The following is a 17,490-nucleotide window of genomic DNA, read 5'->3' on the forward strand; positions in this document are numbered from 1 at the left end:
CCCAATAAAAAAGAGTGAAAATCAAATCAGAGAAAGTGTCGCATCATTTGGACTATTTATCGCATTCGCTTTACTTTTCGAAATAATGATTTTTCGTTTTTGCCTTCGGCGTAAGTACTTTCGTTACAACCCTAATCATCACGCTGTGATCGATTCATCCATATTATTTACATTGTATGGCGACAATGTGAAATGTCATATGATAGTTTAGTGAGATACACACGGAAAAAAAAACATTTTCACTCTTAGCAAAGCACGGCATTGCAGTTAAATTTTGCTCTTACTGCAGTGATAATTGCACTAATAGTAAAAATATTGGCAATGGCATTAAACATAGATGTGACTATAGAGCTTCCTTTAAAAAAATGTTTGCCAAATTAGTAAATAAATGTGTAGCACCAGCTAAACGAATATTGCTGTCACTATTCGAGCACAAAGGCGATACAATTTGTCGTCGTTAATAAAGAATATAGTAACCATGAATTTATGTTTCCCTAGTGAATAGTTTTTCTATTGTCCATGCAGAAAAACGTGTTTGCGAGAAAATATTGCTGGCACATTTTCAAACTTTTACGTTTGCTAAAGCAACTGACATTTTTTATTATCACTGAATTATTTTTCTAGGTGCACGGGACGATTTTTACGCAAAGAAAGACGCAGCGCCGCATGTTTAAAACGAGGGTGTATGCACCTTAAGGTGATATGAAAGTGGCATTTAGAGGTTTATGATATTTTTCTCGAAACTGGGTGTATCGAATCGTTTGAAGCTTTATCACGTAAATATGAAGGTCCTAAGAAAGGCCCTGGTACTACAAAAATTCAATTCTTTATTAATTTATTTATAAGTATTTCATGTGTTAGAATAATGTCATGGGTATCGGGACCTTCCTTAGAACCTTCATATTCGTGTGGTAAAATTTCAAACGATTCGGTACACTCAGTTCAGAGAAAAGCTTCCTAAACCAGTGATTCCTCGGATACAACTTTCATATTACCTTAACGGACTGGCTGATCGTTTAACTGGTGTTTTTGTTCAACGCGATGGATGCACTTTCGTTCACTGGTAAACGTTTTCCCGATCGGCGAATTCACTGGCAACAGGTCGCTTCAACTTTTCCCACTGACAAATGCTTTTGACCGTGCCTATTTTTAACGTTACTAATGACACACACCGCGAAATTTTGCGCTCGCCGACCGTTGCGAAACGGTTCTAGTCAGAAACATCAATTCCAAGAGAAGGAACAAGAAAGGCTACGATGCATAAGCGCGTCAATTTTTCCCCCAATCACACGTACCATCCTTACGATATGAAATCCTTTGGTTCATACAAAATCATTTAAAAACTGCATGGAATCTTCCGGGAGGTCAAATATCAGAGCGTACTCCTCACTGTGATCCATTTCGAAAGATTCTCAGGCATGTGTGGCCTTATTACTCAAAAATCGCGACGTTACCGATGCCGAGGTTAACTCGTATCGCTGAATAGTCCAGGAATAAATCGTGAACAAAGATTCGAAAGAAATAATCCATTGAACGGAAGCAAATCCAATTGCGAGATTGATCTGCAATAGCCTACTTGATATCTTGTACGATCACGATTTTCTTTTTAGGGAATCAAGCGAAATATGGAGTCAAAGTCTCCGGGAAGGACCACGAGGCTTCCGTCTCGCGTCGATCTGGCTTACTGTCGCTCCGAGGTACATCTCGGGACGTCCTCGTATCAAAAGGAAGGAAATCGCTTTTCTCCCAGCCGTAAAAATAGCCCCGAGAGCTCGAGGGGAAGCGAGGCTCCCCTCGGGGGTGTCACCTCGTCATCGAGTGAGTTAACTTCTTCCGCTCTCGTGAGCTCGACTTCGTAGCACTTTTCCTCCCATCTGAAAGGGTGGCTCGCGAATCTCCGCGAACCACCCTTTCAGATGGAGCTAATCACTGCGGCTAATCGCCGAGAAACGAGCGAAAGGGTTGCCGAGGGTCGTCGAGACTCGCGACTCCTTCAACGCGGAAATGAACTCCCAAGGGGCTGACACCCCGGTCTAAACAATGTTTAAAATATTCATAAAATTCATACACTTTTAGTACATAAGGGTGTACCACGAATTATAAACCTAATTCATTCTAAACTACAATTATTAAAAAAGAATTTGTATACACTCATTATTAATTTCTAAATAGAATTTCCAAATTATCATTTCTTGGTGTCAAGTTAGTCTTCTGAGGAATTATGTAGGAAAATTAGTATATTATAAATTCATACAATTTTTGCTCTAATACTTTCTTTAACACTGCACAGAAATATCGCTACGTTATGGTCAGACACATGTATGATACAATTTTAACGGTTGCTAGTATTTTTAGTTTTAAACTGACTGCTTCTTGTATTCTCTAAATCGTTAAAACAATGTTGGACACGTAAGGGTATCTCGTGAAAGAATAATGAAAAATTATTAAGAATAATTCTCTTTAACTTGGAAGCTTATATTTATTCTAAATGGGAGATTTCAAAGAATTTAAAATAGTTTTAACGTGTATCTTTCTGTATTAGCACAAAATTATTATCGAATTCATTTGAAAAGAAAAAATTTATGAGAGACGCAAACCCTTTTTTTTTTCTTTCTAACAAAACAAGAAGAGAATAAATTCCTGAATACTTTTCAACCGCAAATTTCTCTGTAACGTGCATCTAGCTTTAACGGTTGAATCATGTTTCATGATTACACCAGTGCCAACCAGCGTCCGCTTGGGAGAGGAATAAAATATTGCAACTGCGCGTTATCAACCAAATACACATAATATTTTATATTTAAGCTCTGACGAACGACTAACCGTGATCGTACAACTGCGATGTGGCTTTTCATTTCGAAGCTTAATGACTAGGACCTGGACTCACACCTCACTTTTATCGTTAAAAGATATCTTTTATAGATTGTGACCAATCGCAGCATCGTGGCAGATGGAAACGTCATTTACATTACTTCCTCCACGCCAATCGTTTTCAATAGTTGGGTTAAACAAAGCCTACATGCCTCGCCTCACAAAAATTCACAATGAAACTCCAAATCCCATTAAAAATTATGAACACCACAAATAAATCCTATTTCTTCCGGAAATTATTGTGACTACAATGAAAATTCCTAAGGTAGTATGTAATCATATCAAAATCTTGAAACACAAACTATGATAACTAATAGGTAGCCTATAACCCTTTGATAAATATTGGTCAGCTCGCAATTCGGTCTTTACAACAGCCTCTTCCATTCAAGGCTTGACCCTCGAGCCAGTCATTAGAAAAATAGCTCCTTTATGCGAAAAATGAAGCCCTTGCGACGCGTACATAAAATGCCGCGTCACAATATCGTTTTTAAATGGCTAAAAGGCGTCTTTTAACGTTAAAAGTGAGGTACGAGCACGAGCCCAAAGCAGCCAGGTTCGCTCCACCATCCCTTCGTCATTAAAAGACGTCTTTTGTATGTAGTCCACTGAGAAAAAATATTAGTTGACGGAAACACATATACTTCGTTGACATAAACGTATCTGCTTGAATTGTATGTAATTTTAATGTTTCGGTAGGGTCGCTAGATGGTACTCATGGCTTTAGATTTTTTCGCTAGTGGTAAGGGGTTACAGTTCGCTTATGTTTTAGACTCATTGTCGTTTTTAACGTTAAAGTCCCACTGGTGTTCTAGTTTATCGTTGGAGATTTCCGATACTCCAGGTTTACGTTTAGAAGGAGATTCCTACCTCGGGGCGTAGACGAGGAAAACGAAAGATCACCGAAAAACCCCTTTGAGCAATGAATAATGATGTTTCGTAAATTAAAATGAAAATATGCACGAATACCGTTAGCAACATAGGAACACGATACATCTAAAAACGTCCATAGTAATAAAAATCGATTTTTATGCACAAATAACTGATATTTACCCGATCCCGCCGAGCATTGGTTCAATATGTTTATTTTATTTCAACCTTTAGAAAACGCTGATCCAATTAAAGTAGATTGTCCGTCGAACGAAATATCTATCATCACTACTTCACCTTCGTTTGATTCAATAAAATAATTTTCTTTACTTAATTTGACATTTCTTTGCGCGTTTTGATTTCCATCTCACAATGCATATTTCTTTGAGTCAACCAACTTTTTCTTTTTCTCTCAGGGTATATAAACGGCTAAAAGACGTATTTTAACGCTAAACGTGAGGTACGAGGGCGAGTCTAAATCAGCCAACATCCCCTAGTAGCATAGAATAATTTCTAAATATTTCTTTGTAATGTTTGCCAAATATCTCGAGCAACAGATTTTTTAAGATTTCTTGTAGATTTCATTCGAAGATATTTGAAATATTTGTTGATAATCTCAATGACATATTTAGTTTTAATAATTCATAAACATATAGAGAAATATTGTTNTTTTGCAAATATTTCAAATGTCTGGTAAATATTTACAAAATGTACGATATTCGTTAAATATATTGAAAATATAGGAGAAATATTTTGTGCTACTAGGGTCACGTCCGAACCACTTAATCTCCCGTTTCCCTAAACCAGGCGAAATTTACCATCCGGCTTGAACTTCCGATGGAGCCTGGATCTGCATCTCTCGGAGGAGAGCCTCAAGCTGACCAGGCCGCCGATCAGCGGGGAACAGTTTCCGGACTGACGGCTCGACGCGCGCGAGCCCTCCAAGGGATCCTGCAACTGTATCTCCAACATGTGTGCTTGCTCCGTTTAGGCACGTCTGTATGGACGTACGCCGGTACGAGGGTAATGAGCTCTCCCTCGCCCCTCGTCGGTCGCTTTGATACGTCTGCTCCTATCCGGAGCAGATACGCATCCGAATCACTTCCTCCGCCCAGCGGACTCGTTCGTCCCTCTTCTTTTCTGGCCGACCAGCACCGAAGGAGGCGCGGATCGATCTGTCTGGGATCGCACGATCAATGATCAAGTATACCGTTAAAAAAATCTCTCGATATTCCGAACACCTTAAAATACAGGAATACGTGTACCGAAGCCGGACACATTGGCTCGAAATGAAAATTGGATAAATTTGTATACTGATTTTCGAAAACATCGACTCTAAGGGTCAAATTCGATTTGAAATTCTTCGTCAAGGATTACTTAACGCGTGGTTAGTTAGTGAGAGTTAATTACCCGACTTCATAAGGTTACCAAGTGATCGATCTTAATCTTCGGTTAACTTTAATTTCTATCTAAATTCTATTCTAGTCTATTCTATTCTATTCTAAATAACAAATTGCATTGCCTCAAGATTAATTAATTATAATTAAGAAATTTACCATTGCCCACGGTTGGAGCGATCGGCCATAAAAGAGATCTCATTAGAGCCTTCGACGTTTCGAACATTCTTGAATACAAATGTATAATAAAATCAAAATAAGCAATACTCGAAATGAAAACTAGAAAAGTTTATGCTGCATTTCGAAGAACGCAATTTTTACGCGAGAACTCGCACAAACGTGTTCAGAATTTTGAACCAAACTGTAAGATGTGAAAATTAATCAGGACAAATGTTAATAAATATACCACATCGTGCTTTTCTGCAAACGCATACAATTTTGCACGCGATTGAAAATCAGTATACAAAAGATTTCGAAAATGGGTGTACACGCCCTCTGAAATTTGTATACTTGTACTAGTATACTACAATCCCGAACATAATTGTACCCGAAATTTCGAAGTACTACGTCATGAAAAAATATCGACTACATGTACACTATATTTCGAGGGACATTTTGAACGGTATAACGTCAAGAATGCAGATAGACATACAGGGGTCAAGATTTGATGCCGATGACGATCGGGAACTCGTCGAAATGCGAGGGACCGTGTTCAAGTGATGATTAATATTGATGCACGGTTTTAATATTTCAGCGGAAGATCTTCTGTACATGAACCACAATTCTTGGAAAGAATTCACGTACTCGGTTCTACGGTATGTTTCTTCCGGTTTGAGTAGGCCCAGTAAAGGATTTCGCGTGTAGACAACTAGGAAGGGAGCTCGAAATCCACTTTCTGTGCTTTCCAGACGTATAGGGTGTTTAAATAGAACATTGTGTACCCCACCATCACCCTCTTTGGTGTTCGCGTTTACCCTGCCGTTCGGAATGTCTCACTTGTATGGCGTGGTTAAAATTTGATGAGCAAGAATTCCACGGTTTGGCCTCTGGCTTCAGCCTTTTGCCCAGAACGAGAGTTTGGGGGTAATCAGGTTTCCTCGGCCCTCGTTGGTCTCTTTGAAACGCCTACACCTATCCTGGGTAGATAGGCATCGATGTTTTCTCACGCTTTGCAGACTTCGTCGTTGCTCTTGTGTCCCGTTCTCCAACAATTATCGACGGTCGAGGAAAGTGCCTATTCCCGACTAAAGATAACGACGCAACGGCACCAGCGATAGGAATTCGTTATAAAACGAGTCGCCAAAATCTGACGATTCAGATTCCGTTAGGGTCTGTTTATGTTAATGCAAGATTCCGAGTCGCACGATCACACTCCCCCGAATTCACGTTTCTAGCCCCATTGCACGCGTCTTTCCTTTCCATGTGGTCGACATTTTATGTGCAAGTCTAAAGAATTCCGCAGCTGTTACGGAGATTCCGTATCTCCGGCGTGCTCGCTCCCCATATCCTGTAAGGGAGCAAGGACGAGGGTAAATGAGGTATCTCTCGCCCCTCGGCGACAGCTTTGATACATCCACTCCTCTTCGTTTCAGATATTCATCTAGACCACTTCCTTCCTTTACAGAATTGTCCCTTTTCTTTCTTCCTACCCCGTAATAAGGATCACAAGTGGATGAAGTAGAAAAAAGGGACTATGATTCCGGATAGAAATCCGAGTAGATCACGGATCGGTGTCTTGGGTAACTCCTGGAACTTAACGTTTCCTCTTCTGCTTTTCCGTCCAACTTTCTTCCTTTAATAAAATCGAAGTCATAGGCGCATGTCCCAGTGCGGATTCCGCAGCTGCCTTTGCGATTCCCTATCTCCAAAATGTATGCCCCCTCTGTCTAGTATGACCGTATAAGGAAACGAAAGCAATATAAGGCACCCTTCTTGGCGGCCGCTTTGATACATCTGCTCGAAATGGGAGGTGATATGCATCCGATGTGTGTTTTGCGCTCCCGAGACCCTTATTTCCCTCTTTTGTCCATTCTTATAGCTAAGTATAACTGGGATTTCATTCAGCTACGACTGCATTTGCATTTACATAGATAACCAACCGATTTCCATCCGGCGTGGAACCTTTGGCCTTTCGGGTCTCTTTCCCTTATTTCCCAAATTCAGCACACGTTTCTACCCACTTGGCTGCAGATCGTTGATTATATGTGGCCGCTTCGTATTCTTGGTATCTTGCATTTCCGGTCTTACATTGTGGGCATCTCGGGTCTTTTTTCCGTCTCAGCCGGTTGGTCGTTATCCGATGAATGCGATTACCTTTCCGGTAGTTATCCGATGAATGCGATGGAAAGAACACTGGGAAATGATATTATAAAAGCGCCGTGAAGTTATCGCGCAAAAGGAAAAATCTACTTTCACCGGGGTCCTCTCTTTAGAGATTTCGCTGGTGCATTTCCTCGCACGTCATCTGCGACACTAATTACTCGCGCGCACTACACTTTTTCACCCACCGCTGCTTCCAGATCCCCACTTTTGGTCTTCCACTTCCACTCTCCCCAGATAACCTAACCTTCAATCGTACCACAATTTCCACACAAAAGATTATACATTAGGAATATTTTTTTTTTCTCTTTCACTATAAATGTTTATAAAAGTACTAGGGTGGTTTATATTACATGGTATTTAATTTTAATTACAGTGACGTATCATTAAATATCTCCACCATAGATTCATCGTGCCCTTTATTTGCTCCTGTGCCGTATCCACAAAGTGGCATGAGAAAAATCTTCGATAAACAGCGACGAAAAAATACTAGGATGATTTACATTACGTGATATTTAATTGCAGTTAAAGCGATGTTTCGGTAAATATCTCGACCACGGATCCTTCGTTCCTTTTGTCCGCTCCTTTGACGGTATCCACGGAATGGCGCGAGAAAACCCTTCGAAAAAGTGGGGAAAATCCAAATTCTTGGGCAAAAAACGCAAGGATTGTTTTTTCTTCTAACTCTTCACAGTTAACCAACTCCTTCCGTTCTCGGTTACGGATCACCGGTGACTCTAATTTCTCTCGAGTGCCTCACTTCCTTATCACACCCCGCTTCCGGTTTCCCACCAACGCTACTTCGTCTCTTCCCTGGATTGTAATTTTTTTCCAGAATGCCAGGAAGAGATAGTTGAAACAATGCCTGCAGGGTAAATTCTTCCGAGAAGGGAGTGATCTTCGGTTTCCCTCACCTTTTTCCGTTTTACTAAATACTTCTGAATATCTTTCTCTCCCTTCTGGAGGACCTTACACTTCCGTTTTCGAGTTTACGGATGGTCATGGAATATCACATATATTTATATAAACGTAAACCAATTCGAAATCTAACACATGTAACATTTCTTTCTAAGGATTTACTGCACGCTCTCCTCCACCCACGTCCTGGGTGTTACTAATTCCCACTTGTAACCCCGCGATATCTCGTACTTCCGGTTCCCCACCTCTGGTCCTTTAGACTACTTCCGTTCTCCGCTCCTCCCATTTCTCTGCGAAAGAGGTTGGAACACGGTCGAAGAAAAACGTCGGAAGTAAAATTCCTTTTTCCAAGATCCGACACGCGTTCCACGCGCGGTCGCGGATCATGGGTGACACTAATCCGCGTTGGGCGCTTCCTTTCCTTAGTACCCTCCACTTCCTGTTCCCCACTGTGTGCCTTTCCTTCTCCCTTCCTTCCTCGGCGCGCCGCTGGTCGCGAGACAGAGGGAGAAAACAAGCGTCCGACGATGTCCGTAAGAGGACTCTCTTGTCCGCGGGAAAGATTCAACAAGGCGCGATTACGCGGAGCGAATAACCCGATACCGATACGAACGGGGACGCCTACGATTTTCGCCCCGACGACTGACAACGACGCCGATTCGCCGAACTCCGACTCGCTCTTAGCAGAAGCCTCATCTTCGTCTTCTCTTTTGCTCCTTCGCTTGTTCAGATTGCGGCTCTGACGTGTTCTGAATGTCCTAAACGAGACCAGCGGAAGCGCTCTTTTTCTTATTTGCCTTAATGGCGTCCATGTTGCCGCTGATTAAGTACGGGACGATCACGACTCCATATATTTCTTTGCAAATTAAAATTACAAATTTAGAACTTACAAATTCCTTGGTCACAAAGGAGTGGTACACTAATAAAGTGCTACGTTAAGTCTCGCCGGAAAGATCAAACAAGAGTGGAAAATAATCGATACACGGCTGAGTGACTTCAAAGGGTTAACCGAAACTTTGTTCTTCGTCTCCACTTTCTTATATGTCTTTATGTAGTCCGCGGCTTCTCGAACTCAGCTCGACGCTGACAATTACCCAGATCACGGTTTCATCGAAAGTCCGCGATCTTTTGAGAAAAGATTTGTCGTTTACAGAAGTGTGACACCTTCGGGTCAAGAACGGGTCAGCGGATCAACGCAGAGTCCAAGAGCCGCAAAGCCACGACTATCGTCGTTGCTTCGTTAACGGAGGGGCGAAGCGGCGAGAGATAGCTTCACGGCCGAGTAAAAACGACTTCCCAGCTAACGAATGCAGATAACGAATCGCTGGAAAATAATGAGATATCGCCTCTACTAATTGGTCACCCCTAACCGCCCCTCGCCGGGAAGGATTTAATTGGCGATTCTTCGTCGACACTTTTGCGGCGCGTCCGTCTTCGCGTTTCTCCTTCCCTATCGGTGGCTCGCGATTCTGTTGATATTTTCGAAGTAAGTTGACAAAACTGATTGTAAGGGTATCTTTTCACTCGCTGCACCACCGCAAGTGAGAAGTCGAAACTCCTTGACACCGATGCGAGCATGCGCCGACATTATAGGGTACATCATTTAAAATGTCATTTTCACTTGCCACTCCATTTGACGGTAATTTTGTGAAATGTACGTTCCACTATCCGGAGATCGAGGTTTCTCATTTTCTTTTTAGAAATGTTTGGATATTTCACACACTTTCCGATGCGAATGTATACTAGAACCAGAAACATCGACACTTGATATGAAAACCGAAGAACGCAATTTCTATGTGAGGATTCCTGCGAAAATATTCAAAACTTTTAATGAAACGGCAAGATGAGAAATGAAATCGGTACAAATGTTGATCTATATGCCACAATGCGCTTTTCTCAATATCGTAAGTAAACGAAAATCGGTACACAAAGATATCCGGGTTTCGTACGCATGTCTCATGACAGTCATACACAATTACCTATGAATTCTCACAGATGTGATCGAAAATTGGTACAAAAAAGATTTTGACCTTTAGTATACGTTTTTTTTTTTAAATTCGTACACTTGTAAACTAATATTCCGATCGCCATTGCGTACTAAATTTCGAATCATTGTATTTTGAAAAAACTTGGACTACTGTATACCATATTTCAAATTGATATTTTCAACTGGGTAAATGGTAATAAATGTTGCAGCTGCAAGTGAAATGGTACCTTAATGCGAATATTTTCGCCGGAAATGCTATCCCGGGGGGGAGCGAAAAATTAGACCTCGTCTCGAAGTGCGAACTTTCATGGGTCGAGATTGGCGTGCGAATTTACTACGGGTTTTGTTCGGCTCAATGCAGTTTCGACGTGACATCACAGACAGAGATATTAGTGGAGACAGAGCGTGAGCGAGAGTAGGGCCGTAATCGTAAATTCAATGTACCCATGACCATGTATCTTTTCGAACTTGAAAATTTCAAAGAAAAAAAAAAAACTTAGAAGTTACGATACACCATTTAGCCAAGTACGACAGCTAAGCACAAGGCATTTTATGCAAATCAATCTATATCAAATCATGCTGACCTTGACACGTCGGTCCAGTATTTGTTTACAATTTCGTGAACTGCCCTTTGTATTGTCATAAAATGGCTATTAACATTTTTTTTTTCGTTATCTCCCGGTGTAAGATCACAATTCGTTCGATGATGCTTGAATAAAGATATTTAATCAAGGTCGCATGGTTTTCTACGTTTACGTATATTTTATTTCCTCTTACGGATGGTCTCTGAATTTCACCAAAAAATTACGCGTATTAAACGCATTACTTTCAGTGAAGGTAGGGTCTAGATATATGTAATATTGTTTATATTAGTCCTATTTCGATGCTATTTCAATGTGTCCGTGGCTCACGAAAGGCACAATGAGTTGGTACAAACGTCGATATAAATCCCAAACTTACGAACTTATTAAGGTGCAGTGAAACTCGTCGAGGAACTTGATCGACGTCGATAAAGAAAATTTTTCTAAATGCCTATGTTGCCGACGTTTGTTTTTATATTGACAGCTGTGTCGAGTTATATTGGCTATTGTACCAAATGGCATACTCCACTTGTCGTTTTCGTACAATAAATATCAAGAAATCGAAGTAAAACTCCAGAAATCCTCTGAATTCATGCTTTCTGGGGCCTTAACACTATTTCTACCAAAGGTGTCAAAAGACACCTTTTAAAATTTTAACTTGAAATTATTTTCAAGGTTTAATAATATTTCTCAATTAATGTTTTAAGTTTTCGTATAATAATTGTTCAATTTATTTAGCGGTATCATTTTCCTCCAGCTCATCAAAACCTTTTGGTCGAAATAGGTATACACAAAATCGTGGTAGAAATAGTGCTAATTAACTGCAGAGGGACACCTTGCGCCATCTGTGATTTCCAGGTCAATTAAATTTTCACTCCGAGACCTCGTATTCCGATCGTTTTAGCATAGAAGCGCATACAACACTTTTTTTGCCTTCATCCCGTTCAAATGCGAGTTTATCGATTACCAGAGTGTTCTAAATTGTCATAAAATTGTCCTGACCCTTTCGTTTCTCATATCAGAGCCTTCGATAATTGTATATTGATCGAAATATGAGAGCTCGACACCATTTTGGTTCTGGTCTGGGCTAAGTTAAACAATTTTTTCCAGAAATCCAAATTTTGAATGTGTCAGGACAATTCTTAGACGAACAGGAGTGATGTTTCAAAGTTTCGGACAGTTTGGTCCAATACCCTTAAAAAAAAGTGTTGTATTCGAATCGACTGATTTGAAAAGGGTTTTCACTTCACCTTAATCCAGATATATATTCCAAATATGGACTCGGAATGCTGATTCACTGACGTGGTGTATCGAGAATTCTTAGTTTCCGCGAATGTCGGGGGATTAACCATATTTGCATAGGAAGATTAATACGTCAGAGATTCATTTAGCGATTAAACATTGAAAAGGAGTGACGAAATTCGTCGGTTTAAGTTAGGCTTTCAGTCCGTGGAACATCCGCCGCTCCCAGAATCGCGATGTCGTTGGCAAACGCGATACTCGATGACAACCGTAGAATTCTCCTTGTATAGAAAATCCGGCGGAAATTACCAGCTGCAAATGGTAGGAGCGTACCGCAGCCTCGTTCGAGAGTATTTGCCTCCGGTAATTTGAGGAATAAATTAAATTCTCAGGAGGACAATGAAGCCAGTTTCGCGATTCAATGCCACCGAGGGTACGAGACATCTCGCAAAGGGAAATTGACATCCGTTTAAGTTCCTGGGTCTTCGAGAAGACCGACAGGGTTTATTCAGGCGCACGTGGAACGACTAAACGTACGCGATTCGAGAGCCTTAAATAGCTACGCGGATGCTAGTTTTACGATGTGCAGAGCGTTCGGTATCGAAATTATTATTCATGTGGACGAATGGCCTTGAACCACGTGTGTACACACGTACACACGTGCGCCACCTACGACGTCCTCGGGATAGCATACGACCCAAATGGCACCGCGGATGATACCGGAAAGTCTGCATTAATTACGCTAATGAAATTAATATCGACAAGCGCCGGGATGTATGTACACGGTGACGTAAAAGACGAGTGGCTTCCTTTTTTCAAAAGGACTCGGAAAGTCAATTGTTGATGTCAGATTCCGTATAAGAAGAAATACCTGACTTGAATGGAAAGGATAGGAAAAACATGAATTTACCATTCATTTCAATTCAAAATGTCAGGTTCTTTCCTTACGAGTACTATAAAGTACATAAACAATGTTTTTGAGAGGAATCTATACGATATTTAGAATATGAGCAATGTTCCGGATGTTACTACTATCGGCTTTCTACAAAGGACTTCTTACGGCGTTTGATTTATACGCTGTGGATCTTTAATGTCCGTACGTATGCATTAATGACGTAAACATTTAAAACTGCAGCAAAATATACAAGATGTACTGTACATACTATATGATTATATCAACAAGTCCTTGAGTTATTGGAATTTATGGCTCACGCATCAAGGTAGACAGAGAAGTTACTGTATGTTCCTTCCTGTGGCACGAATTCCTGTTCGAATGATCGCGGTATTAATAATAAAGTTCATTGTTTTCGAGAAAAAAAAAATGAAAACTGAACAAGAATTGAGATTAATGTCATTGTTGAGTAACTCTAGAGTCTTACATACTATTCAGTCACTAGGCAGATTTTTACTATTTTCATCTCAAAGCTCCTTAAAAACCATGATAAATGTAGTTAAGCGTTTATGATTTTAGTCTTAAGTGTAATGCGGTACGTAATTTTTCCTTATGGTTAAAGGCATTTATGTATATCCGTTAATACCATTTCAAGGACTACTAAATTTTGAAAGACTATACGTGTTAAATGGAAGATATCACAAGTTAATGTAAATCGTCATTTTGACAAGGGTTTACCTATATCGTGCTAATGTAATAATGTGAGCGCCAACGTGTAACTGGATTCTTTCAACGATGATGCAGAATTTGGCTTGGAACCAAAAATCACTCGAGAGACGGTTAGACCATATGTGTATGTAAACACGTCCAGTATATATAAAGATGTTGCTAAATTTTGAGTAAGCAGTAAAAAGCTATATAAGTTTTGGCTTTCGTGCGCGTCATCGGTATCTTTCATGGGATAACATTTCGGCGAATACAATAGCTGCATATCTCTTGAGGAGTTAATGTAAAGAAACAAAAACTTACCATTCTCTCCATCGGTCAACGCGCCAGAATCCTCTTCTGATCGTTTCAGGCGTTCTATTGAAACAACAATACATTTTTATATACATAAAATCACAATAAATTAGTTATGGCATACTTCCCACAAATACTAGCTGAGATATTAACTTATTAAGTAAAAAATATTTTATGAGCCAATTATCGTTATTTCATTAATTTAGCTTATTTACGGTAACGTAACTACTTTCTATTATGATGCGAAAAATGATACTTCTATGTAACAACTGAGTGAAAACACCTGTTCTGATAAAACCAAGTCGAAGGAATTCGTTTACTAGGTGTTTCTGATTTCAAACCCATCTTTGAATGGTTCTAATATAATAAGAGCTTACCAAGATGCATTTGATTTTGAGAATGATGATGATGGTGAGACGATGGAGGCTTCCTTTCTAAGCGGATTCGTTCCATTAATTTACTGATGCGGTCATTTGCTTTCTCCTTTCGGACTACTGGTCCCGGACAATTTTCTTCAACTACGCGTACACACTGACGGTGAACATTTAAAGAGCAGTCTGCAAAGTAAATTAAGTACCTTTGTCAATGTTTTGAAATTCACAGCGATTAAACTTATATTTAAATAATAATTATTATAAAGTTTTCAGTTTATTATTTACGTACCGGTACATTGATATCCCTGAGGACCAATTCCACCGATAATAAGTTGACAGTGATTGCAGTAAGTCACAGTAAAATACTGGTGAGCCGTAAAATGATGACCCCTCACTATCATCTTCCTAGTTTTCACCGTGAGCAGTCTCGCCTTAATATTTGATTTGTCTTTTGCAACGAAGGTAGGTACACGCTCAAGGGACACTGGTCGCACTTGAAAAATCTTCGTTAGAATAGTCGCCAGACCAGCTGCCGTTGTGAATTGTCGAAAATCTACTTGCTCCTTTTCTATATCCTCTCTGCAATCATTAAAACGTGATGTAATACATTTAACAGTCGATACTTTAAGTGGACGAACAAGAAACAAGGCCGTAAATATTTACAGGTATGGTTCCATTTTGGGGAGTAGGTACGTTTCGATGATCCGTGTTTCTCTTGCCTTGTCGGAGGCACTTTCGTCCAACTGGGCGTCGCTCGGACCAAATAAGGTACCTAATCCCGCAGTTCTTTTTTGTTGGAAATCCGCGAGCTGCTCGTTCAGTTCCTCCTTTGCACGTGTTCTTGCTTTCCAGAATATCTATTAAAAATATTATTCCGATTAACACAAACTATATTTGGAACATACATTAATTCACGAAATTGAAGTAAAAAGTACCTTTCGCAATATCTCCTCCTTATCGGATTCCTTTAATAGAACCTCGTCTATCTCTCGTGCGACGTTTTCGTCTACGTTGCTCAAACGCAGAGGCTAAAAATATTTGAATATATTAACAATCTAATATACAGATTAAAACATATTATTGACTGTATTGGCGACGATACTTACAGCACCAGGTACTAAAAAACTGGAGTGTATTTCGTATGCCCACTTCCGCATTTCTTTGGCGTTCCCTTCTCTGTATAAGTCCGTTACCAAGTAAAACAACTGTAAAATTAGAATTTTCATTTAAAAATACAAATAGAACAGAATAAAGAAGTAACCGACGTTTTGAGTAATAAAAAAGCAGTAAATGTTCACTTACCAGACTGGAGGGGTCACTGTTTGACAAAACATAATTAATAAATACAGCAAGATGTGCATGGTGTTCCCATAGCTTAGACAGTGATTTGAAAGGTCCGTGATCTTCCAACTGACCCTGTTAAAGAACGTTACTTATTATTTATGACTAAAGAAGTTGTATGGATTAAAATGGGTCGAAACTTACCACTTCTTGATCACTCATGTCGTCGTCTTCCATAGACATGATTGGTTGTTGAAGAGGTGGCAATCCAGACACATCAGGAGGCATTACTTGTCGAAGTGGTGAAACCGGTAAAAAGCCGTCAAGCATGGACTGTAAATAACACAGTATATTACATATTAATATGAACGATATTGACCGGCTTACTTAGCGGCTGTAACCGAAACTTTTTACACTTAACGATATTGAGGAAAACACAACGAAACAAACAGAATAAATATGTACCTTTTCAATACATTACATTTTTAGCATTTCTTACTTTTTCGGTTAACTGTAAAATTGTTGAAATTCTTACGTCGTTTAACGTTGAAGAAGATGTGTCCAATCCTGGGTTAGGTATAGGATATGGTGGAGGCGGTGTTCCCGGTGGCGTGATGTGGGGTGGATCATCCAAATCGATGCTGTTATGCCGGCCAAGTTTCGGGGGTGAAAGATCATTCATCGATTCAGCAGCTATCAATCTTTTACTAGCTTCTGAAGGAGAAATCAATGTTGTGCCCAGTTGCTCAGGACTCGACTTTGTTCGTTGATGTTTATTCAGAGAGCCCGAGGAACCTAGGTTTGCACCCTGCGAAAACTGTTAGAGACTGAGTATAAAATTTAATTTATTCAATCGATAAAACTTAATGTAATATCGACCGATTATGGATTAACGTCTTATATTCCTTGTATTATTTACAGTAAGTAATTTCTCATGCAATATTTGTACGATTACATAAACATTAAAGTTAGAACTTTGCCCTGGTTCAATAATTTCGAAATTAACCCTGAACTAATATAAAACAGCCGTGTGGTGTACAATTTATTCTTCTTTATAGTTTTGATTTGCCCAATAGTACCGATATCCAATACATATTATGAAGAAATAAAAGTACATGTCAAATATGGAATTAAGAACAAGTTTGACAAATATTGTACTGTTGTTTATGTTGCCACAAGTAATTCTGTTACGTATCTTATGCCCATTACATGTACATTTACAAAAAAATCGACATGGATTATAGTTGTCGACAACCATTATGTATACCGTAGATGAGTAAGTGACCACATTTCTTCAAATAGCAATTGCTAACTCCTTAGCTTGACCACAGAGCGTAAATTATCAATTCGATAAGCTTCTATATGTACAGGTAATGTTATATCAGTTGACCACTATAATCACTGACCTATTATGTACTGCAAATATTTAATTTCATTAAATACAAAACCGTCAATTCGTACAGACTGTACATCGAATGAGAGTTAAACACTATGTTAAGTATTCTATGTGCTCCGTCAAAGTAGGTTTTGTGCGAGCATGCAAATTAAGTGAAACGAAATGAAATCTCTACTTCTTATCAGAACATTCAAATACTACTCGGAATAAATAGGCGTTCGTTACTTTGATTTTCTGATTATATTGTGATCCAAATTCGGAATAAATTCGCTCTCGTTGGGCCCTTCGAGTGTTATAGCCATCAGAAAAATTGAATGCGGTCGCATCATCTACAAATAATACCCA

At 39.6% G+C, this 17,490-nt stretch overlaps 1 protein-coding gene across 1 annotated transcript in view; it reads right to left on the reverse strand.

Annotated features, from left to right (window-relative positions):
• The window catches only part of LOC105697823 (rho guanine nucleotide exchange factor 11), a 93,778-nt gene that overhangs the window by 47,170 nt on the left and 29,118 nt on the right, over positions 1–17,490 (reverse strand). Inside the window, exons 7-15 of the mRNA XM_012421498.1 lie at positions 16,285–16,557; positions 15,954–16,082; positions 15,771–15,884; positions 15,575–15,673; positions 15,404–15,496; positions 15,132–15,325; positions 14,758–15,047; positions 14,472–14,651; positions 14,104–14,157 (exon numbers count right to left, since the gene is read on the reverse strand). Of these exons, the coding sequence (XP_012276921.1) occupies positions 14,104–14,157; positions 14,472–14,651; positions 14,758–15,047; positions 15,132–15,325; positions 15,404–15,496; positions 15,575–15,673; positions 15,771–15,884; positions 15,954–16,082; positions 16,285–16,557 (1,426 nt within the window). The remainder of the gene's footprint in view (positions 1–14,103; positions 14,158–14,471; positions 14,652–14,757; positions 15,048–15,131; positions 15,326–15,403; positions 15,497–15,574; positions 15,674–15,770; positions 15,885–15,953; positions 16,083–16,284; positions 16,558–17,490) is intronic.

This window comes from Orussus abietinus, unplaced genomic scaffold (assembly GCF_000612105.2).
Source record: "Orussus abietinus isolate OABI.00-Male unplaced genomic scaffold, Oabi_2.0 scaffold133, whole genome shotgun sequence".
NCBI lineage: Eukaryota > Metazoa > Arthropoda > Insecta > Hymenoptera > Orussidae > Orussus > Orussus abietinus.